We start from the raw sequence: 26,595 nt of genomic DNA, 5'->3' as shown, positions 1-26,595 counted from the left end.
AATCATACTACTAGTTTAGTGAGATATGTGTTACTGTATGGCCATGAGTCTTGTTATGGCAATGAAACTATCTCAAACAGCTCTAGCAGATTTGAGAACAAAGCCCTCAAAAGAATATTGGAGTTAAATGGCAGGACAAGACTAGAAATGAAACTGTAAGAGATTACTCGAGTGCCATATGCGGGCAAGATGAGTGGTAGATGGAGATGATTTGTTCATGCTCTTCGCACACCCCAAGAGAGATTGGTTCACCAAATATTCAACTGGGCTCCACAAACCACTAGAAGAGTTAGAAGATCAAGGCCTACATGGCTGAGATCTGTGAAGTGGGAGATGATGAGTGGAGAATTATTGTATTTGAAGCTCAAGCTAGAGACGACTGGCGAAATCTAACCGAGGCCCTTTTGCGTCAATAGGCGTAGATGATGATAATAATAGTTACGCAAATACGGATTTTTTTTCTTTTGCTGAAAAGATAAGTAATCCCGAAGAGATTAAAAATAAAATCCCCCATTAATTAGTTTTCGCATATCTGGAATTTTGAAACTCCCTGGGTTTTTATGTACCTCATCTTTCTGTAGACTGTACTATATTCTTTTCAAGATAATAGTTATTTTCACTGAAGAAACCTGTACTTTGAGCGAGATCAGGTAACAGTAATAACATTAAAACTGCTATCATAAGAAAATGTTATGATAAAATAGTAGCTATAGGGTATACCTGGTCTCTATCACCTAAATATACAGTATATTGATTACCGTTTGTGACTGTGCGTGACTACCTTACTGTTTCGTTGTGACTGAAATGAAATATTCAGATGTTTCCTTACGATTTCGTATATTTATTTCCCTTTTTGTGCACACAAACAAGCAGTTATATACCGTCAGGGCAAGTAGTGAATCTCTCTCTCTCTCTCTCTCTCTCTCTCTCTCTCTCTCTCTCTCTCTCTCTCTCTCTCTCTCAAAACAAAGAACGACCCTACACACCAATGTCAGCTTTCTTTAACAGGGAAGAAAATAACAGCAAAGTGGATTGCTACTAACGAGATGCAAAAACAAAATACATAACCTTTAAGAAAGAAATATAACTACGGAAATGTGTAGGCCTAACGCGACGGATTTGCAGTCTAATGAAGATGACTAATTACACCAGTTTAAAGAAATGTGACATCGTCAGTATCTGGATATAATGGTAAGTGAATATACAGAAAAGATATGTCTCTTTAATGCAATGGAACACCTAACATATATTACGCAACTTTTGATTGTTTAATTATAAGGCGAAGAGAACGAAAATCGTGGTCCTAAACTGACAGAAGAAGGTAGCCTCTCCTGCCAAACGTAAGAGTTACTTATTCATCGTAATTAAGAGCAGCTATAGAGAGATTGATCTTATTATTTTGTCTAATAAAACATATATAAATAACTTTAGTCATAAAATATGATTTATACCCAATCATGGATGCAATGGGATTACGTTTCTTTGTTTTGACAGTTGCTTTAGTTCTGCAGTTATGTGAAGTTCTCGTACAGCAGCACCGTGCACCGAACAAATTCAGTCAGCTGGTGGCATTTGTGGAGTGAGAATCTCGCCATGTGAAGTTCCGGACAATTATTATTTTTTTTCTTTTCGCCTCCTCCAACGCCTCGGGAGGGGCTTTGCTATGAGACAATGGCAGCTCTCAAGGGAGGAGTCAAAGATCGCATCATCCATGAAATCGGCAGGGCTATTAAACAGGTAAAAGTCAAATTCTTCTCAATTATGACATTTGTTTTGATTTTCCCATCCACTGGGTGGAAGGTGTGGTTGTCGTGAATGGAGGGTCGTGACACAATTTACTGTACGTGACGGGTGTCTATTTACGTCCTTTTAGATTCACATTAACGAACGAAGGACTGTGTATTTCATCAAGCTTAATTAGATTTATTAAAGCGATCAAGAAAGCATTCTGTTGTGTATATGTGGCGACGTTGGGTCGCGGTCAAGTCATCGATCGCTCAGGTCCCTCCTCCCCTTCGGCCCCCCAAAATCTGCGGTCCCAAACTGCGCTATTATGGAAACTAGATAAATAATGTTATAGGGACATAAGGTCTATCTCTTCTTTCAAGGAAATGTGACTAGGTTTGACGCCACTTGCATCAAATGGTATGTTAGAAATGTTAGTCTGTAAACACCTAGTACAGAGGCCAACTGTCAACAAAGGAAATCCTGTGAGCGGTATCGTATTATTGGTGCAATTTTTGCAGTGGCCTGTAAATTCCCTATTCTTTTGTCAAGGATAAGAGTGAATTCTTATAAATCTTGTGGTGTTGGCTAAAGTATGATAGGGAATGCATAGTTTTATCAATAGGATTAGGCTTAGCGTAACAAATATGGCAAATTCCTATTTTCTGTAATTTTAGCATTTGTTTTGGTTTGAAGTTGCACTGTTTGTTTTTGGCATCCTTGGAATGTCGGTCACGAATACCAAGCTAGATTTGCAATTTCGTCGTATGCTAATGTTTTGCGGGTCATTGTTTTCTTAGGCTTATGAATGTTTGGTTGCAAGGGTCTGTATATTTAGGCCTATGCATTTGAGGTATTGGTTCTATGCGGAAGATATTTCAAGATAACATTATTCCCCCCAATTGAGCCTACAATATATTAATAGCTTATGTCTCCTCCTTGAGTAATTTCAGACATTCCTTTAATAAGTTACTTTGAATTTGTCTGTTTTCAACTTTCTTCTCTTTTTCTCTAAGATCATAATACAGTTTAAATGTTAAAAGCATGATAAGTCAGTTTCGAGTTTATTCAATTCGCAGACGAAAACTAGTCAAGTATATAAGTATTACTAACCCTTTATATTGAAGGTAGTTATAACATTGGAGTAAAGCCTTTTTATGGTATATGTTTACAAGACCACACACTCCATATACTGCTAAATTATGGAAAGCTATTGTTTTCCTGTATTAGTTTGTTTATAATTTAAAGCAATTCGCCACATGCGAAACAAGATAGAATTATGTACAAAAAAAAAAAAAAAAAACATAGGATTATAAGAATAAAACTAACCTGGTTTCCTCTCTGAACGACCTGGAACTGACATCGTCAACATGGTCAACCAAACAGAAGTTCGTGATGCCAGCGTACATTTGATATATATATATATATATATATATATATATATATATATATATATATATATATATATATATATTCATATATATATATATATTATATATATATATATATATATATATATATATATATATATATATATATATATATATATATTCATATTTATATATATATATATATATATATATATATTCATATTTATATATATATATGTATATATATATATATATATATATATATATATATATATATATATTATTCATATTTATATATATATATGTATATATATATATATATATATATATATATATATATATATATATATTCAAAATATATATAAACTAAAGTACAAAAGGAGTAATTACTTAAGTGTCCATAAAATATATAATCACAAATAGTGACATTTTTTTAGTAGTTACTCCACTTTTAATTCGGTATATATTTTGAATATATATAAAATTTATGCTGGCATCACGAACTTCCATTTGGTTCAGTGAGGAAACCAGGCCAGTTTTTTTTTATATAATTTTAGTTTTATTTTTTTAATATAAATTTTTTCCCATATGGCGCCTTGCTTCAAATGATGAAAAACTAATAAACGAAACCAATAGCTTTGCGTAATTTGGCAGTATATGGAAAGTGTGGTCATATAAACAAATACAATTTTTATTTACAACTAGGATTACCGGATTTTAGAGGGGTTTGACTGCTGTTTAAGATCGTGATGGAATCATGAAAATGTGTATGTACACACACACTCACACACACACACATATATATATATATATATATATATATATATATATATATATATATATATATATATATACAGTATATATATATATATATACATATTTTATATATATACATATTTTATATATATTTAACTAAATTAACTTTTTCACTAACAAACTCTATTTTGTTTTCCACTTCTCCATTTGGGCATCTCTATGTCTGAGGCCTTTGTTCTGCAGTGGACTACGAATGGTTGATATATATATATATATATATATATATATATATATATATATATATATATATATATATATATATAGATAGTGTGTGTGTGTGTGTGTGGTGCATAGTATATGTGTGTGTTTTTGTTTATTTTGAATGGTAGTATACCAGAAAAAATGTCAATCTAATATTGAATCAAAGTAAACTTACACCATATGAAATGTACCTGAACAATAGTTTAATGAAAATAATAGTAATATAATTCATGGCTTAACCCAAACAGGGTTGTGTATGTTGCCAATGGTGAACTACCCAATATGGCCTCAAACAATCCATGATATTATAAAATGTCTAATGGCAAAAAATATATGGCTAAAGTTAATTTTACTGAAAATTTTATATGTATGTTATTCCATAAAACTTTCACCTGTAATAAAATTTTAATGCTCTTTTTTACGAGAGCATAAAATTAAGCTATTGTATAAGCATAATTAACCTAACTAATTTGCTCAATATTGGTTTCTGCAGTTTAAAAATGCTCTTATAATTGCCATTTCCAAATAAATTGTTGATTAGATTCGGTTAGCTTGCCTGACAGGGCCCCTTCTGCAACCTTAGTCTAGTGGAAGGGCCACAAAGGGTCTTGATACGGCACTGAATTTTTAAAAAAAAAATCGAGTTAAAATATGTACAATAACACATCAAATTATCATAACCAAACGTCCAAAATATTTAAGAGAATTGCTTCATATTGTGCAGCCAGCAAATCGTGTTGACACATGAACAGTTATAGATGGTTTCAAATTATTTGAACCAGTATTTCTGTAGTCTTGACTTTCATGGAACCGACAGGCATTCTCTGGTTTGATTATCAAGTGGACCGTGGCCCACTATTCCAAGTGACCACGATGTAGTCGAGCATCTGAGGGGGGGGGGGGGGGGGTTTCCGTGCACCCCCAGGACTATTATTATTATTATTACTACTACTTCCTAAGCTACAATCTTGGTTGGAAAAGGAAGATGATATAAGCCCAGAGGCTCCACTGGGAAAATTGTCTATTGAGGAAAGGAAACAAGAAAAAATGGAATATTTTAAGAACAGTAACATTAAAATGAATATCTCCTATATGAACTATAGAACTTTAACAAAACAAGAGGAAGAGAAATAAGATAGAATAGTGTGCCCGAGTGTACCCTCAAGCAAGAGAACTCCATCCCAAGACAGTTGAAGACCATGGTACATATCTGTTTTGACGTTGTTACTTTTTTTAGAATGATTTATTGTTAATTTATTCTCATCATTTATATATTTCCTTTCCTCACTGAGCTATTTTTCCCTATTGGAGCCCTTGCTTTTCTAACTAGGGTAGTAGCTTGGCTAGTAATAATAATAATAATACAGAGGCTATGGCACTACCCAAGAGTAGAGAACAATGGTTTGATTTTGGAGTGCCCTTCTACTAGAAGAGTTGCTTACCATAGCTAAAGAGTCCCTTCAAATATGGTTTTCTAGCTTCCTTTTGCCATCCTGAATGACATTTCAGATGTTAACAGGAACGAAACTAAGGCCAAGTGGTACATATTGAGCTTTATTGATCGTTACAAAAGCTATAAACGGAAAAAATGGATATTGATGGAAAAATCTTTGAAAATAGCTTATATTTTATCAGAATTTATACATAAAGTCTCATTAAAGCATCATACAAAAATGTTGTTGCTCAAATGTAATTTTGCATATATTACCTGTCGGTTCCAATAATTTTTAAATATGGTATGAGAAGTAATTTTTGCTTCAAATATGTAATCGTGTAACTTTTCTTTTCCGGTTGATGTTGAAATTCTTTTATTATTATTATTATTATTATTATTATTATTATTACTAGCCAAGCTACAACCCTAGTTGGAAAAGCAAGAAGCTATAAGCCCAAGGGCTCGTCATGTCAGCCTGGTCAACATAAAAACATTTGCTCCAACTTTGAACTTTTGAAGCTCTACTGATTCAACTACCCGATTAGGAAGATCATTCCACAACTTGGTAACAGCTGGAATAAAACTTCTAGAATACTGTGTAGTATTGAGCCTCATGGTGGAGAAGGCCTGGCTATTAGAATTAACTGCCTGCCTAGTATTACGAACAGGATAGAATTGTCCAGGGAGATCTGAATGTAAAGGATGGTCAGAGTTATGAAAAATATCATCCAAGGCCTTCAGCTCATTTACATGAGGTTTGGGATCATTGTCTGGTACAACCTATGGAGGCTGCTTTTAGAATGACTGAAATATGTCAAGGAAAAGGGAATTGCGAATGAAGTTCAGGAAAAAACAAGACTACCACCAAGGATGTTACTAACGATTCGCTATGTATTTGCACCGCCCTTATAGTCAAACCAACCCAAAGTGGCGGGCGAGTGAAGCTGTATTCTCAATGCATTGTATCTACATAAAAAAAAATTTCGGACATCATACCTTCAAGACTATCTCTCTCTCTCTCTCTCTCTCTCTCTCTCTCTCTCTCTCTCTCTCTCTCTCTCTCTCTCTCTCTCTCTCTCTCTCGACCAGTCAAGCTATATCTGTTGGGGAAAGCAGAATTCAAAGGAAGAAAGTTGCCGAGGAAGTATACTTTTCTTTTTATTGCTTGTACTGCAACAAGTTAGATAACATTTCCCTTGTGAAAGTATTTCTACGAAGCAAGGCACTGCCTCCTTTGAGCGAGATGGGTGGCAGTGGATTCAACAGAAAACAGAAGAAAGTAAACATGTGGTACATCCTTGTTGTATAAGAGGTTATGGTCGATTTGCATGTTAAGCCAGATCTCATCCTAAGTACAGAGAGAAATATACATCCCACCCAAAGTACTGGAAAAGTAGCAATATTGAAAGCAGCGTAAAACAATCAAATATAGAGGTTTCGCATAAAGAGAGATTAGAACACGATGTAATTTAGGCCTATATCAACTCCTCCACTATTTTCAGTATTTTTTTTTTCATCAGGTGGCATAGGATTTATCGAAGAGAGTATGTATTTTTTTTATTAATGTTTAATGGATTAAGAACCCTATTTACTGCATTTAAGAATTCGTAGCACAGCAGCTTCGCTTCGTGCTATCTCAGGTTTTGCCAAACCTAATTCTATCAAGTGACATTTATAACGTGGATGGCGACTAAAGGTTATTGAATCACTTGTAGGGTTTCATTCATACTAATGTCTGCGTTTGGTACGATACCCTTGGTCATTGTTGTCAGATATACGAGTTTGTTAATAACATTTGTCTTTTGAATATTGATGTTGATCAGTTCTGTGTAATAACTATTATGTTTGAATCATTGTACAATCCGTATCCTTGTTTTAAGATGGCATTGGGAAAATATACAATTCACTGCCACAATGTAATTGCCGTGTACTGTTCATCAGAATTTCATGGCATTACAGCTGTTTCTTACACCTGCACTGAAACATCACGAGAAACTCGTTAGCGTCCTTGACATAAATGCAACATTAGCCTTTGTATTGTATTAATTCTCGCTCATATTTCCCCTTGCATACATTTTTACGCATCTTTCATCAGATAGATTTACTCCATATTTTATCTCGAATTCTTTTTATTCATTTTTTATTTTGTACGTTAGCTATTCAATTTCTCAACATTTGGGACCCCAACCAGCTTTCATTTGGGCGAGAGTGCCATATTATTTCAATGTACCACATCTTTAACATCGTCAATCATTTCAGTCTTCATCACTATGTCATTCCTGACCCATTTACGAATATCAGCCACATGATTTATGTTTATGTACTGCTTGGGTTAGAGTTCTTTTGCGTAAGGGTACATTCAGCACACTATTCTATCTTATTTCTCTTCCTCTAGTTTTGTTAAAGTTTTTATAGTTTATATAGGAAATATTTATTTTAATGTTACTCTTCTTAATATTTTTTGTTTTTCCTTGTTTCCTTTCCTCACTGGGCTATTTTCCCTGTTGGAGCCCCTGGGCTTATAGCATCCTGCTTTTCCAACTAGGGTTGTAGCTTAGCATATAATAATAATAATGCATATACACATTTAGGCTTAATGAAAAATTTAAAAATAACCAAATTTAATTGCATAGATTAGTGGTATAATCTTTATTAATAATTTTAACTATAACTGTGAAAACTATCCTCAATATTTTATGAAGCTCATTGTTAAACTAAACATTGATGTTGAAATGATGAATAGGAAACTTTAATTAACCTACATAAGCGAGTTACTTCAAATGGTATTTCTTTATTTGCAACACAATGCATGCTATTGTCATTGATATTCAACAGAGACAAGGCAGAAGAACTTTTTACTTTAAATAGATATTTTCTATTCAGATTGTTGTACAGAAATAATCGCTATTGAGGGTCGAAAGTCACAAAGGAAGATAATTTGGGTTTAAAGTTTTGACCTTTTGGGGATAATTGATGAAGTTTCAGTATTGTAATCTTAAAATATACTCGTTTAATATGCGGGAAAGGGCTGTTCGAGAGTTCGCTTGTCTATATCTATACTGTAGAGTTATTTGAATTATTTATACGGTATGTATTTTCATGTATCCTATATTGGATATATATATATATATATATATATATATATATATATATATATATATATATATATAATAGTGTGTATACACACACATATATAGTATTATTATTATTATTATTATTATTATTATTATTACTAGCCAAGCTACAACCCCAGTTGGAAAAGCCAGATGCTATAAGCCCAAGGGCTCCAATAGGGAAAAATAGCCCAGTGAGGAAAGGAAATAAGGAAATAAATAAATGATGAGAACACGTCAACAATAAATCATTTTAAAATAGTAACAACGTCAAAACAGATATGTCCTATATATATATATATATATATATATATATATATATATATATATATATATATATATATATATATATATATATATAGTGGCCCTAGTGCTGTTTTTTTATATATTTGGCAACCTTAAACAATGATTTGATTGAACCTGGGAAACCAATTGATTCGCCAAAGTGGAATCAGACGTAAAACTCTACATGGAGAAGTTAGCACGTTTCGAAATAGCGTTTTTATTTTCTTTTTTTTTCTCCAGTGTTGAAGGTCAACCTGTACCTTTCCTATTCATTCGTGTCGCTGTAAGTTTTCTGCGTATCATCCCTCCAGGTAAGAGAAAGACACTGTTTTAATTTGCCAAATATCCCAGCTAATAAAATCTACCTGTTAATTGGTTTATCATTTAAAGCTATTTGATGCTTCTGCCGGTAGGTTAAGTCGTTTATCTCGGTCAAGTGAGGTGCGTCGTGACACTTGATAGTTTTTTTTTTTTTTTTTTTTTTTTTTTTTTTTTTTTTTTTTTTGGTAAAACTCCAAATGATGTCTCAAAATCTGTAGCTGGATTTCAATGAAATTTTGATTAATTAGTTAGAGAAGTGAATTAGATTTTGAGGTAGATATTGTTTTCTATTACTATCGTTATTATTAATGTTATGGTGGTTAATGCTATTATAGCGTGCTTCCTTACTTATTACTTCATTATCCTTTTAGACTTTCATAAGTGTGTTTTTAGATCTAGGCAATAGGTTGGCCAGGGCACGAGCCACCCGTTGGAATACTACCGCTAGAGAGTTATGGGGTTCTTTGACTGGTCAGACAATACTACATTGGATCCTTCTCTCTGGTTACGGTTCATTTTCCCCCTTGCCTAGAGACACACTGAATAGTCTGGCCTATTCTTTACAGATTCTCCTCTGTCCTCATACACCTGACAACACTGTTATTATCAAATAATTCTTCTTCACCTAAGGGGTTAACTGCACTGTAATTGTTCAGTGGCCACTTTCCTCTTAGGGTTGAAGAGACTCTTTAGCTATGGTAAGCAGCTCTTCTAGGAGAAGGAAACTCCAAAATCAAACCATTGATCTCTAGTCTTGGGTAGTGCCATAGCCTCTGTACCATTATCTTCTACTGTCCTGGGTTAGAGTTTTCTTGCTTGAGGGTACAATCGGTCACACTATTCTGTTATATTTATCTTTCTCTTGTTTTGTTAAAGTTTTTATAGTTTATATAGGAGATATTTATTTTAATGTTGCTAGTGTTCTTAAAATATTTTATTTTTCCTCATTTCCTTTCCTCTCTTGGCTATTTTCCCTGTTGCAGCCCCTGGGCTTATATCATCCTGCGTTTCCAACTAGGGCTGTAGCTTAGCAAGTAATAATAATGATAATAATAATAAGAAAGGATCTGGTCACATGTTGCATATTATCGTTAAAAAAAAAGCCTATAAGGCCTTATTCTCTTTCTGCCTATTTAGGAATTCCATTGCCCCTTGAAATCTCGCATATTGCTGTCACTCTATTGTGCATTTTGAGCGTTATTTTCCTCCGCCAACGATGTTTATATTTTGTACATTTACGTAGAGTGCCTTTTTGTATATAAAAAAAATGTAAGTGAAATTTTATATTTCAATGATAATATTTTGGTTGAGTCCCACCCATCGCCATTACCACTTGCCAGCACATAAGAGCTTGATTTTTTTTTCTTCACGAGCGAAGCGAGCGCGTGGCGGAGCAAAAACCATTGGATTTCGGTAATACTTCGATAGAGTCTGATGGTTTTTGCTCAGCTGTGAGCTCGCTTCGCTCGCGAAAAAACCCCAAGTTCTAAATTACTGTCACGCTGTAATGGCACTAGGTGGGACTCTACCGAAATAATACCGATTAAGATATTTTTTTTTATGATTGTGAAATTGATTTGATTCAGAATCCTTCTGCAGGGATAGGATTAAAAATAAGTCAATTTTAATAAGTTTACACTGATGCCAACGGCCATATAATATATTACATTATATTTTTTATCCTTGACTGGTGTTCTGTTCAAGTATGTACATCCTTCGGACAATTTATCTTAACCATATACATTTTGTCTTTAGCCAGTTGGCTATACTGTCATAAGTAAACATCAGACATTTCGCCTTATAAGAATAAAAAATAACATTCCATACCACATCCATGTGGCTTCCCATACTCTCTTTGTGATTTATCTCACCATTTTTATTATTATTATTATTATTATTATTATTATTAGTAGTAGTATTATTATTATCATTATTACTTGCTAAGCTACAACCCTAGTTAATAAAGCAGGATGCTATGAGCCCAAGGGCTCCAACAGGGACATTAGCCCAGTGAGGAAAGGAAATAGGGAAATAAACTACAAGAGAAGTTTAAGAACAATAATAACATTAAGATGAATCTTTCATATATGAACTATAAAAACTTCAGAATAAGAAGAGGAAGAGAAACAAGATGAAATATCTAGAGAATTGTTACACCTCGTGCAGCCAACGAATCGTGTCGACATGATTACAGATGATTTCTCAAGTTATTGGAGCCAAGATGATTTACTGTCGGTTCTAGAGCTTTCATGTGCCCCAAGGAGACTTTGGATAGGTGAAGTTCTGAATGCTCCTGTGGACAATCTAATACCAGCATGCTGTATAGAATCTAACATCTTTGATTGGCTTGGGGTGGCTGAGAAGTAAAGTATACTTCACACCCATAACTAATTTTTTGAAGAGAAAAATGAGGCTGACAAGCTCCAACTAGACATCCGAAATATACGTTATAAAGACTTCTTTTCTTATTGCTGCGATTATGTGCACATGATAATTACGAATACACATATCTTGTAGGTCTGGTAGAGCACAGGGTTTCCATTTTAGCTAGGACCAGGGAAACGGCCCTTAAAGTATATATATCTATATAAACTTAAAACATTGAACACCCCTGTCTCATGGCTATCGTAAATGAAAGGGTTCTTGGATAAGCTTGAATTTCACCAATATCTTTCCATTGTTCATGGCAACTATGGTTTAGTGAACACTTAAGGGTTGTGGTGACCTGGTGTTAGCGTCCTTACCTGGTGATTGCCAGGGTGGTGTTCGAGTTCCGCTCAAACTCGTTACTTCCGTTGGTCTCTGCAACCTCACCATCCTTGTGAGCTAAGGATGAGGGGGGGGGAGGGGAGCCTATAGTTCTATCAGCTGAGTCATCAGTAGCTATTGCCTGGCCCTCCTTAGTGCTAGCTTGGTTGGAGAGGGGCTTTGGGCGCTGATCATGATATGGTCTGTCTCTAAGGCAATGACAGTGTCCCTTGCCTCTGCCATTCATGAGTGGCCTTTAAACTTCCCAAAAACGTTGCTTATCTTATCTTAAGTGTGAAAGCATTGTTTGGGTAAATGCATTGAATGCTCCTGACTTTTCTCGTTGTTATTCTCGTTATGACACGTTTTTCATATTAACACGTGCTTATAACCTCGATACTAATCCAACTGCCGTTTATATTTCTGCAAATGTTTTAATGTTGAACAGGCTGTCGACTCCTAAGTCTTTTTACAGTTTATATATGAAATATGTGTTTTTATGTTGTTACTGTTTTAAAACATTTTTTTTAATTGTTCATTATTTCTCATAGCGTTTATTTCCTTTCCTCACTGGGCTAGTTTTCCCTGTTGGGGTTCTAGGACATAGCATCTTGCTTTTCCAACTAGGGTTGTAGCTTAGTAATTGGGCAGGCTGTCATAAGTCTTTTTATAGTTTATATATGAAATATCTGTTTTGGTGTTACTGTTTTTGAAATATTTTATTTTAATTGTTTATTATTTCTCATAGCGTTTATTCATTTCTTTATTTCCTTTCCGCAGTGGGCTAGTTTTCCCTGTTGGAGTCCTTGGACTAACAGCATCTTGCTTTTCCAACTAGGGTTGTAGCTTAGTAATAAGGATGATAATAATAATAATAATAATAATAATAATACTTAGTAAACTTTCCCAAGTGAAGTAAACAAAGCAATATTTTCGGATATGACATTATCGTAACACCTACGCCTTTTAATGGGATCTAGTCAGCCACTCCTATAACTTTCAAGTGGTGCTTCATTTTGATATCTCGTTCTTGAAAAACATCCTTCATAAAATCATTCTCAACCATAATTTAAACTGTCCATTGCATTCTGATCTTCCAAGACAGTAATACTAGGTATGCAGTTAATTCTTATAGTCATGCTTTCTCCATCACAAGGCATAACATTACACAGTATTCTAGTTTTGTTCCAGCAGTGACCAGATTGTGGAATGATGTAATCAGGCAGTTGAATCGGTGGAACTTCAAAAGTTCAAACTAGCAGCGAATATATTTATGTAGAACAGGTTGTTATAAGTATCTATAGTTTATACCTGAAAGATTTATTTTAATGTTGTTACTATTCTTGAACTATTTTATTTTGATTGTTTATCACTTCTCTTGTTTATTTATTCCCATAATTCCTTTTCTCTCTGGGCTATTTTCCCTGTTGGAGTCCTTAGGTTTATGACATTCTACTTTTCAAACTAGGACTGTAGCTTAGCTAGAATTAATAATAATAATAATAATAATAATAATAATAATAATAATGATATGATAATACTAATAATGAAGGCAAACTTTTGAGGTAATTTCTTAACTTGTCTCTGACATTCTAAAGACATTCTAAAGCACACGAAAAAAAAAAAAAACCTTCGGTATCGGCACAAAACTGCATTCTCCTCTGACATAATGTCTCCATTAGCTTCTTTTATTGTGGGTCCATTTTGCTATTATTTTTAAAAGCATTCAATTTCATCCAGGTCACATTTGTTCATATCGAATTTTTACCTATTAACGTCTCTCAGCATTTCAGGGGTTACTTTCTTTCTCATCTTTTTTTCCGTTGTTTTATCGTCATTACTTTTTTTTCCTACTTTTATAAGTGTTTTGAATCCTCCTATATTACGTATAAATGCGTCAAGTACGCAGGTTTATTTGATATATATAATACACACTCAAGCACAAACACCTACGTGCAGAGTTCCCGAGTCTCGCAGAATCTCGCGAAAAGGGAGAAACAGCTGAAGGAAATGTCTAGCAGTAGCAGGTGGTGTCATGGAAATTATCACCTCTTATAATACTCTCCCGGCACATCCCCACGTCCTTTCCCGCCTCTTATTTTCTCACATGAAGCAATCTAGGCTATAATTTTTCCTCTGCTTGCGTGTTTTGTTATTATTATTGACCGGATAAACAAGCGTAAGTGAACTGTTATGTATATATACTACATACACAAACAATTTGATTGTTTTGTTCTTGTTTATGGTGGGGGTCACCTTGTCAATGCCCTTTTTTATTCTGATTAAAGGGGTATACGTAGGGTGAAGCATTGAGAGAGAGAGAGAGAGAGAGAGAGAGAGAGAGAGAGAGAGAGAGAGAGACAGAGACAGAGAGAGAGAGAGAGAGAGAGAAATAATTCTAGAAAACTGTGGACTCACGACTAACCCACAAACTTTGTCTTGGATATAATCAGACCAGATATGAGAATCCATTTCTGATATTCATTCTAAGAAAATTGTCTTCTGATTTTTTTTTTCACCCTTGTGGGGAGGGGGAACCGGAAGTCATGTCGATTTGGAGGCGGGGGGAGGGCCACCGTTAGTTCAGTTTCCGCTGGGGGAGGAATATTGTGGGAGTGAGTCCTGTGGGTGGAGTAGGGGCTATTCAATGCAGGTTGAGTGTGAGCTGAGGTTTTGTGTTGTTCCGGCGGGAAATTTTTCATGGTTGGAAAATGTTTCTTGTTTTATTAACACCGAAACTGTTGAAGTTACGTTTATCTGTAGAGGAATATAGGGATGATCACTACTCAATACGTAGGTAAATGCAATGGGTTTAAGTAGATTAAGTTGAAGTCACGTAGGTCATTTAATGAAAAATATTGAAGAATATCGTTGACTTTTAGTTCATAGAGTTATTATTATTATTATTATTATTATTATTATTATTATTGACTTTTAGTTCATAGAGCTATTATTATTATTATTATTATTATTATTATTACTATTACTAGCCAAGCTACAACCCTAGTTGGAAAAGCATATACTATAAGCCCAAGGGCTCTAACAAGGAAAAATAGCCCAGTGAGGAAAGGAAATAAGGAAATAAATAAATGATGAGAATAGATTAACAGTATATTCTAAAAACAGTAACAGCGTCAATACAGATATGTCCTATATAAACTATTAACAACGTCAAAAACAGATATGTCATATATAAACACTAAAAAGACTCATGTCAGCCTGGTCAACATAAAAACATTTGCTCCAACTTTGAACTTTTGAAGTTCTACTGATTCAACTACCCGATCAGGAAGATCATTCCACAACTTGGTAACAGCTGGAATAAAATTTCTAGAATACTGTGTAGTATTGAGCCTCATGATGGAGAAGGCTTTAAAGGCCGCTCATGAACGGCAAAGGAAAGGGACTGTAACATTACCCTATCAAGCAGGACAATACCCAAGAGATTAACCATATATACATATGGTCAGTGCCCAAGCCCCCTTTCCACCCAAGCTTGGACCAAGGAGGGCCAGGCAATGGCTGCTGATGACTTAGCAGATAGACCTATAGGCTCACAAGGATGGTGAGGTTACAGTGATCAAAGAAACTACGAGTTTAGGCGGGACTAGAACACCAGTCCGGCGTTCACCAGTGCCCGAGTCCCCTCTCTACCCAAGCCAGGACCAAGGAGGGTCAGGCAATAGCTGCTGATGACTAATCAGATAGACCCATAGGCTCACATAATTCTTAGGTCACAAGGATGGTGAGGTTGCAGCGACCAAAGAAACTAACGAGTTTAGGCGGGACTAGAACCCCAAGTCTGGGATTCACCAGTCAGGGACGTTACCATATCGGGAATCTCAATTGGATAAGTGTAAGCGTTGGTGCTCTATTTGCTGTGAAGAAGTTTGTCACATATTTGCTTTTTTGTTGCTTTTATTATCCTTATCGCAGCCTTTATCAGGAAATCCTGTCATGCCTTATCATACGCGGTGTTTGCTTTGTTCCTCTTAGAGGCAGATAAGAGATGTAATATAAGAGTTGGCCCGTACAGTAACCTCTTCCCAACCCCTGATGAGTCATACTCTTTGGGTGTGCTGTTTTTTTTTTCTTTTGAAGAGAACAATAATTGGTTTCCTGTTTCTCAACCATTTTCTGCCGGAGAGTAAGTTGTGGTTATGTTGTTGCTTGTGATGTAAAGATTGGTCTGGAGAAGCAAGTTTGAAACTAACCTCCTGGTACCCCCTGTTAGTGGGGATATATATATATATATATATATATATATATATATATATATATATATATATATATATTATATATATATACATACATGCGTATACCAAGGCACTTCCCCCAATTTTGGGGGGTAGCCGACATCAACTAATGAAACAAAATTGTTTGTGATTCTTTGACGGAAGTGTTTTGACTGCCATGCATTTGGTAGTGTTTAATTGTTTTGTAGTTTTACTTGTGTGGATTTTCAACATCCTGGATCGTGTAAATATATCAACATGAATAGCACACAGCATTTTTAATAATCGTGTTATCTTGAAATATGTTGAAGAAAATACAAAACGGTTGTTTGAAGGGGCCAGTGAACCAGACAGGAGACCGGAAACTGTTTAATTAGGTCATTCGTTAATAGACGGAGTCTCTCTTGAGACATAGTTTACTTGGTGTTTCTTTGGTTAAGGGGGGTGGGGTCAGGAAGAGTTGGGGAGGTCTCACAAGGATTTTTTTTCTCTTGTATTTTTGCTTCAATGGAGCTTTTTCGCCGGTCATGTTTTGAGGAAGATTGTATGAAAGAACCCGAAGCTTGGAATTTCCCTGAGAGAGAGAGAGAGAGAGAGAGAGAGAGAGAGAGAGAGACTAAAAGGAGTTTTGAAGAGGAAATAAAAATGAGATGGTTGATTTGGGGGAAACCTCCAATGTGAGGAAAAATTTTGAATAGGAAATGAAGGTTTGAGAAACTAAATTTTATAGATTGCGTTAATTCGAGAAAGAATTATACCGAAATGATGTATGTTGATATATCATCGCGGTATTTAATTAAATTAGTGAATTAACGTAAGTTAAAATCAAAGTGCAATTTTATCTTTAAATTTACATTACCAAAAGGTTAATAGCAAAATGGTCCTGCAATTTCTCTCCGTTCACATAGATTTTTTCTTTTCCCTGCACGTCCTTTTTTAAACCTGGCCCACCTTATGCACGAAATGAGATATTTGAGAGCCTCCAAATTCAGACGTGGATGAATGGCTGAATGGATATCCGTCTCATTCAGTCCGGCCGTTGTGTTGGTTCCTTTCAGTCTCAGTTTGGCTTAATGAAGCTTTGCCAAAAAATGGATGGAGGGAATTATTATTATTATTATTATTATTATTATTATTATTATTATGATTTATTATTATTATTAGTGTACGCGACTCGTCAAAAAGAGCGTGTGGTTTCCGAGTGTACCTCTCTGGGTCCCCCCCTCTCCCAGGGTATAACTACTCTCTCTCCCCTACCTGAGGGATGGCCAGAGACCATGTAGTTCACGTTTGGCATGCCGCTGAGCACAACCGGAAAGATATATATATATATATATATATATATATATATATATATATATATATATATATATATATATATAAAGCTAGACACGGTCTTTATTTTATAAGATATATTATCAATATTGTTGTTGACTCTTCCGCTGATTATTATTATTATTGTTATTATTATTATTGTTATTATTATTATAAGCCAAGCTACAACCCTAGTTGGAAAAGCAAGATGCTATAAGCCCAAGGGCTCCAATGGGGAAAAATAGCCCAGTGAGGAAAGGAAGTTAGAAAATAAATAAACGATGAGAAAAAATTAACAATAGATTATTCTAAAAACAGTAACAACATCAAAACAGATGTGTCATATGATTAGAATAGGTAATTTGAAACAAAGAAAGTATTGATAATGCAGTTCGCATATATCTATTTTAAAATAGATATAAGCCAATAAGCAAAACACTATAAAATAAGGAAATAAATTAAAATAACATCAGAAAGAATAAGGCAATTGCCGATAATCTTTATTATTATTACCTACTAAGCTACAACCCTAATTGGAAAAGCAGTATGCTATAAGCCCAAGGCCTCCAATAGGGAAATTAGCCCAGTGAGGAATGGTAACATGGAAAAATGAAATATTTTAAGATCAGTAACTACATTAGAATAGATATTTCTACATAGAATATAAAAAAACTTAACAAAGCAAGAGGAAGAGAAATAAAATAGAAGTGTGCCCGAGTATACCCTCAAGCAAGAGAACTCCCAAGACAGTGGAAGACCATGGTACAGAGGCCATAGCACTACCCAAGACTCGAGAACAATGGTTTGATTTTGGAGTGTCCTCCCAGAAGAGCTGCTTACCATAGCTAAAGAGTCTCTAAATGTACAATGAATGCTGCTAAGATGCTGCCTATTTTTATTCATTCTGGAATAGGTGATGAAAGACAATGATTTAATTAGTTTTAAGTTATATTTTATTTCAAAAATATTTAGGTTGGAGGTTAAGTTCTAAATATATGGCACAAATAGTTTTGATATATATACTACAGTTTATATTTGGAATGTTTATTTAATATGAATCATACTTTACCTGTGGCTCGCGTGTCTTGTGTGTATATTTAGTATGCTTCTTGAGAACAGTAATGCATCCTTATCTGGTGTACATAAGTGTTCCATTTCAAGAGCATTATGTACACGCAAGTTTTCTTCGTCATTTGCACTTACATGAGACATAACCAAATCTATTTGGAAGTCAATCTTTCAGGATAGAACTGGAAAATCTTTTGAACGTTAGTTATTATTATTATTATTATTATTGATATTATTTTTATTATCATTTTTGTTATTATTATTATTATTTTTATTTTATTATTATTATTATTTTTATTATTATTATTATTATTATTATTATTATTATTACTTTATTATTATTATTATTATTTTTATTATTATTAATTGCTAAGCTACAACCCTAGTTGGAAAAGCAGAATGCTATATGCCCGACAGCTCCAACAGGGAAAATAACCTAGTGAGGAAAGGAAATAACAAGAGAAGTTATTTATAATTAAAATAAAATATTTTAAGAGCAGCAACATCATCAGCTCCAACAGGGAAAGTAGCCTAGTGAGGAAAGGAAATAACAAGAGAAGTTATTTACAATTAAAATAAAATATTTTAAGAACAGCAACATCATCACAACAAATCATTTAGATGTAAACTATAAAAACTTTAAGAAAACAAGAGGAAGAGAAATAAGATTGAATCTTTGAAAACAAACAAGCAATATTTACTAACATTGGTAAGAAAAATTACTGGGGATGATTATTTTGGGTCAGGTATTTTTACCTTATTCACTGATATTTCTTAGTTCAATAGATTAAGGCAATATATAAGGCATTATTTACATTAAGCAGGCACATCTTGGAAGACTTTCAACTATAATTAATTGTACTCGTTAATGCAATTGTACTTATTGTATTATTATTATTATTACTACTACTTGCTAAGCTACAACCTTAGTTGAAAAAGCAAGATGCTATAAGCCCAGGGGCCCCGACAGGGAAAATACCCCAGTGAGGAAAGGAAACAAGGAAAAATAGAATATTTTAAGAACAATGACATTAAAATAAATATTTCTTATATAAACTATAAAAACTTTAACAAAACAAGAGGAAGAGAAGTTGTATAGAATAGTGTACCCAAGTGTACACTTATGGGTATGAAAGTACTGTAAATTTAAATTTTTTAGATTGCCTAAGCTTGAATAATTTTCGCATGTCAGGTGCCCTGCCGCATATGGGCAGGTTAGGTACTGAATTCAGGCTCTCTCTCTCTCTCTCTCTCTCTCTCTCTCTCTCTCTCTCTCTCTCTCTCTCTCTCTCTCTGGAAGACCTCGCATTCACCCTGCATGACTGCGAGTCATATTTCCCCCCTCCCACCTTCCAGCCTGCCCTGGAAGGTTTTCCCCTTGCGGCCCCTCAGCTGCAAGTCATTGATTTATGTATTGACGAAATCACCTCCCTTGCATTACTCCTCCCAATCTCCCTACCCCCTCTCCCTCCTCCCTCCCCTCTCTGAGAGGAAAAGCTGAACTGTTGTGATCGTATGGCCAATTGAAAGTTACTGTTTACTTCATATTTTGAATATTGATTAATTGATAGATTTAATTGTTGCATGTTGAGCTATACAGAAATGCGATGTTATGACTGGCTTTCATAGGGACTTACTACTTTACGTACCTGACCTTCTTTTCTCAACTTTACCGTAACTAACTAGCCTAGCATAACCTAACCTCATCCTGGTGGGGGACTCCAACACCCCCCCCCCCTATTAGCCCCTACCCGTATCCTCAGAGCTAGTGAGGTGATGTTTGCACTGCCCCGAGTTTTCCTTTGCCTTCCGATGCCCCAATGTTTTATTTTGGAAAAATCTACCATTTTCTGAGGGCAGGATATCGACAAGATGTTCCAGAGGGGAGGATCTAAGCTAAAGCAATGGTTTAAAGGCCGCTCATGAATGGCAAAGGCAAGGGACAGTGACATTGCCCTATCGAGCAGGACAATGCCCTAGAGACTGACCATATATACATATGATCAGCGCCCAAGCTAGGACGAAGGATGGTCCGGCAATGGCAGCTGATGACTCAGCAGATAGATCTATAGGCTGCCCTCCCCATCCTTAGCTCACAAGGCTGGTGAGGTTGCAGCGACTAAAGAAACTAACGAGTCTGAGCGGGGACTCGAATCCCAGTCTGGCGTTTACCGGTCAGGGACGTTACCACCTCGGCCACCTTACTTTTTAGATAAGACATTCCTTCATTACCACTATTCTTCATGTAAAGGATTTAGTCTCCATCATTGACATGTGGTATTTATGGTTATACGTCGATTTATTATATTCCTGATTGGATAATACCATAGTTCATAAACTAGTGTAGCCGAGCAGCCAAAAAGAACTTCGGAATAATTAGATAAGCACACAGATTCAGCCCTTCCCACCCTCCCCCTTGGGCTTATAGCATCTTGCTTTTCCAACTAGGGTTATAGCCTAGCTAATAATAATAATAATAATAATAATAATAATAATAATAATAATAATGATAATGATAATAATAATAACTACAACCCGCTGGTTCGCCAATTTGTGGGAGAGAGTCGTTTCCTAGTGTACCTCTCAGGGTACCTACCCTCTCTCACCAGGGTAAGACTACTCACTATTCCCCCTGAGCGTGACAAGAAATAAATTACACATACGCGCACACACACACACATACACACACACACATATATATATATATATATATATATATATATATATATAACCAGCTATTTGGTCTTTGTTACATAGGAGAGATGGTTATGAAGTAACCATTGTCATTTTGATCAAGTATACTTTTGAATTAATGAAATTTTTGTTTTTTATCAACTTCAATTCTGTATCGAATATAAATTTGCATATATTTGTATTCGATGATGGTTCTCTGGAACGCGGACTGATTTCTTGGTTGGTTATTGTGAGACCAGAAGTCCAGACCTGGCATCTTTATTTCCCTTGTATTGTCTTGCCCCTTGTCGGAATTGCTATACCCAAAATCAGCTTAAACTGCGCCAATTAACTTAACAGCTGGAAACTTATATAAACTTTACCTGTTAAATTCATATGAATAAACTTTACCTGTTAAATTCATATGAATAAACTTTACATGTTAAATTCATATGAATAAAGTTTACATGTTAAATTCATATGAATAAAGTTTACATGTTAAATTCATATGAATAAACTTTACATGTTAAATTCAAATGAATAAACTTTACCTGTTAAATTCATATGGATAAACTTTACCTGTTGAATTCATATGGATAAACTTTACCTGTTAAATTCATGTGAATAAACTTTACCTGTTAAATTCATGTGAATAAACTTTACCTATTAAATTCATATGAATAAACTTTACCTGTTAAATTCATATGAATATAGTTTAAGGTTTTTTTCGTCATAGCTTACTATTTATTTCAGTCTTCCAACTTCAGGTTTCCCTAACTACTTTCTATTTTGGTTCTTTTAGAGATGAATCCCATTCTTCTTCCTTTTTAGCCTCTGTTTACAGGGGAAAATGTTGGCAACTTGCCGATGATGAATGTCTATACAATACAGACATTTGCAACTGACATCTACATATTATGGGTCCACAACTGACAATTTGCTCACAAATACACTCGCACGTTTAGCTGACATTGTATATGGATTTCTGAGCGACCTCACGATTATTCTTGGGTTTATGATGTGTCACATTGAGTCATTGCTTGGAGTTGCTTAGCATGTCTAGCAGGTACGGCTGGTAGGGTACCCCCTCCGGTGGATCTGAGAACCTCTTGACATATCCACCCCCCACCCTTGGTGTGCCCTACCTAGGTATATTTTTATATGATATCCATCATGAAAGCTCATCATTTTAGGACGTTTCACACTCTTGCCTAGTGCAGGCTATGGAGATTGTGGAAAACTGAATTGTGGGGAGAATGCCAAGGCATAATGAAATTTATTTTTCGTGTTTTTCTTTTTTCTTTGTTGGTTTGGAACGTCCCATACTCTGAAAATGTGTGTAAAGAGAGAGAGAGAGAGAGAGAGAGAGAGAGAGGAGAGAGAGAGAGAGAGAGAGAGAGAGAGAGAGAGACTCTTAGATAATACGTCTCATCTTTGCTGTTGTGTATTGATATCGAGAGAGAGAGAGAGAGAGAGAGAGAGAGAGAGAGAGAGAGAGAGAGACTTGACTCTTAGATAATACGCCTTATCTTTGCTGTTGTGTAGAGAGAGAGAGAGAGAGAGAGAGAGAGAGAGAGAGACTTAGATAATACGTCTCATCTTTGCTGTTGTGTATTGATATCTTGGTTTAGCACGTGTTACATACACACGCTACATTTATTTTCAACTCTTAATTAACGAGCCAAAATATTGGAGATTGCTTTTATGAAACGTGTATAAATAAGGTAATGGAACGATTTGAGAATCATAGGTAGCTGAGCTTACTTTACTTACTTTACTTTGATGGCTGCTTTTCCGGTCTCATACACCAGGGGAACCCCACTCTCTACAGGACCTCCACTATCGTTTTATCTTATTCGTTCAGAGTATTTAACGTTTCATGTCTCATATTCTTCATTTACTGTTAATTCGTCACTGTCAAAAGACTCATCAAATAAGAAAGTCTTCAGTTTCCTCTTGAAAGCCTTAATGTCTTCAATCATTCGAATGTTTCGTGGGAGCTTATTATATAGTCTCGGGGCCGCATATTTAAAGGCTCTGGAGCCTAAAGTAGACATATACCTAGGTTCCAATAGTTTGACCCTAATATGCTATGAATATTAAGTGGTAACAATATTGTCACGAGCTTAAATAGGATATTATAGGGATTAAATATAACTTTTGCCAAATATATACATTTATTTTCTAGGCGCTAATTATGCTATGAATATTTAACGAAACAATATTGTCACGAGTTTAAATAGGATATTATAGACATTAAATATATCTTTTGGCAAATACGTTTATTTTCTAGACTCAAATTATGCTATGAATATTAGCGATAACAATAATGTCACTAGTTTATATGGGCTATTAAGGGCATTAGTTATTACTTTTTCATTTATTCATTCATTTTATTTATTTATATATTTCCTAGCCGGAAATGATCTCCTCGGGAGGGAAAATTAATTATCACAAGGTCTGTTCTCTGTAGACCTTGATATATCACACTCTGGAGCATGATTGCGTCCAAAGGGAATTTCTCCCAGATAGGATTTTCAGGAGAGAATGATTATTTCTCTCTCTCTCTCTCTCTCTCTCTCTCTCTCTCTCTCTCATCCTTTAATGGAAGCATAACCTTTACCTCTTAAAGCTAATGCTCTCTCTCTCTCTCTCTCTCTCTCTCTCTCTCTCTCATCCTTTAATGGAAGCATAACCTTTACCTCTTAAAGCTAATGCTCTCTCTCTCTCTCTCTCTCTCTCTCTCTCTCTCTCTCATATCCTTTAATGGAAGCATAACCCCTACCTCTTAAAGCTAATGCATTCTCTCTCTCTCTCTCTCTCTCTCTCTCTCTCACTCATCCTTTAATGGAAGCATAACCCCTACCTCTTAAAGCTAAAGCATTCTCGCTCTCTCTCTCTCTCTCTCTCTCTCTCTCTCACACATCCTTTAATGGAAGCATAACCCCTACCTCTTAAAGCTAATGCATTCTCTCTCTCTCTCTCTCTCTCTCTCTCTCTCTCTCTCTTAATGGAAGCTTATACCCTACCTCTTAATGCTAATGCATTTTTCATTTCATTGATCTATATGAGTTGTAAAAATACCATTTCTTTGGTTATCTTATTCCTATTTCTTTATGCCTTTTTTATATTTTATATTTACTGTACAAGTAATTGTACCATGTGCCAAGGAAGAAATTTTAACATTTTGTTCAGGTGAATCCAGTGACAGAACCATAATTTTGTTTTATTTAATATTTTAATTTTTTTGTCATTGTTGGGGAGCTTATAGGTGTATCTGCTGAGTCATCTGCAGACATTGCCTGGCCCTCCTTGGTCCTAAGCTTGGGTGGAGAGGGGGCTTGGGCGCTGATCATATGTAATATATGGTCAGTCTGTAGGGCAATGTCACTGTCCCTTGCCTCTGACATTTATGATTGATTAATTAATTGATTATCAATTATCTGGTATCCTGACATCTAAGGTCATTGAACTCTGTCAACCATGAGTTGCCTTTAAACCTTTAAACCGTCGTCTGCAACTTCGATATCTGGAGCAGCATTTCCAGGAAGTTGATTAACATAAAGAAGTATTTAATTAATGCTGGAACACTTCACTGGAGCCTTTCCTTCGTTACGTGACCTGGAACGCACAATCTGTCACTCTTTAAGTTTTTAAGTTTTCATAATTAAGGGGTAACATATCCTTTTAGAATTTTCTCTCTCTCTCTCTCTCTCTCTCTCTCTCTCTCTCTCTCTCTCTCTCTAACAGTTTAAAGAATTAATATATTAACACCAGTAATCCTTAGTATTTCTCACTAATAATTTTCTAAATTAAAAGCTAACATCCGATATCCTTTCATAATCTCTCTCTCTCTCTCTCTCTCTCTCTCTCTCTCTCTCTCTCTCTCTCTCTCTCTCTCGACTTCCAGCGAATGTAGTAAACAGTAACACGGTAAACGAGTTCAAGAATAAGTTAGACAAGATCATAAGAACTCTTCAAATGTTTAAAACTAAATAGCTTTACCAAAGAGAAAATGTAGTCTCCGCGGATGGACTAAAAAGTCTTAGAGACATCCAAAATCCTTATAACTCTCTCTCTCTCTCTCTCTCTCTCTCTCTCTCCTCTCTCTCTCTCTCTCTCTCTCTCTCTCTCTCTCTCTCTCTCTCTCTCCTCTCTCTCTCTCTCCCCAGATACAAACTGTAATTGAAAAGATACAACACCACCCAATGTGGCAATTTCTTTACATACAAAATAACCAATCTTGGAATAGTCTTCCAGCGAATGTAGTAAACAGTAACACGGTAAACGAGTTCAAGAATAAGTTAGACAAGATCATAAGAACTCTTCAGATGTTTAAAACTAAATAGCTTTACCAAAGAGAAAATGTAGTCTCCGCGAATGGACTAAAAAGTCTTTGAGACATCCAAAATCCTTACAACTCTCTCTCTCTCTCTCTCTCTCTCTCTCTCCTCTCTCTCTCTCTCTCTCTCTCTCTCTCACAAAGAGCACAAAGAGCACAAGATATAGGCGGCAGATGCAGTGGTTTTCCCAGCTCGGGTCTCAAACTCCAAACTCCTCTTCACCTTTAAGAATCTCTTAAGTGCAGATGCGCACTACTATTGCTTACAAGGATGCTGCATAGGACGCTATTGTCTTGGTCGTCGTTGGCAACTAGAACAATTGCGTAGTTTAAAAAAAAAAAACAATGTTTTAGAAAACACTTCTTTTATAGTTTAGTGTCTTTTATAAGTATACAAAATTAGATAATTTTGAGGATTCCTTTATTGTTTTTCACTATTTTTCATTTATGTCTGTCAAGATGAGAATAATAAAGATAGTTATACATGCGTTAAAATGTATACATACAAACATTACGTTTTGTTATTTATAATATGAATGTTATAATGGTGTGAAGATTGTTATGGATTTTTAAAATACACTTATTAAAATATTTTTTAATGTTATGTTTCAGTCATGTTTATTAAGATAAGAATGATAAAAACGAATTTTAATTGCGTAAAAACTTGTCCATACAGATGTTTTTTTATAGACGGAATGGTTTAGTAATGTTTTTTAATAGCATTACCAGTTTAGTTTACTTTCACGATATTATTATTATTATTATTATTATTATTATTATTATTATTATTATTATTATTTCTAGTTAAGGTATAACCCTAGTTCGAAAAGAAGATGCTATAAGCCCAAGGGTTCCAACAAGAAAAAAAAAAACAACCTAGTGAGGAAAGGAAATAAATAACTAAAATACATGAGAAATAATGAACAATCAAAATAAAACATTTTAAGAA

The 26,595-nt window shown here is 35.0% G+C and overlaps 1 protein-coding gene across 3 annotated transcripts in view; it reads left to right on the top strand.

Moving 5' to 3' along the window:
* Nucleotides 1-1,539: 1,539 nt before the first annotated feature.
* prd1 (pruning defect 1) overlaps nucleotides 1,540-26,595 on the top strand; it is a 145,249-nt gene continuing 120,193 nt past the window's right edge. For all 3 annotated transcript variants that reach the window (XM_068358854.1, XM_068358855.1, XM_068358853.1), the window contains exon 1: nucleotides 1,540-1,737. In XM_068358854.1, the coding sequence (XP_068214955.1) occupies nucleotides 1,672-1,737 (66 nt within the window). In that variant the 5' untranslated portion in view covers nucleotides 1,540-1,671. The remainder of the gene's footprint in view (nucleotides 1,738-26,595) is intronic.

Source organism: Palaemon carinicauda, chromosome 35 (assembly GCF_036898095.1).
Source record: "Palaemon carinicauda isolate YSFRI2023 chromosome 35, ASM3689809v2, whole genome shotgun sequence".
Classification (NCBI taxonomy): Eukaryota; Metazoa; Arthropoda; class Malacostraca; order Decapoda; family Palaemonidae; genus Palaemon; species Palaemon carinicauda.
This window is presented reverse-complemented; position numbering and strand designations above follow the sequence as displayed.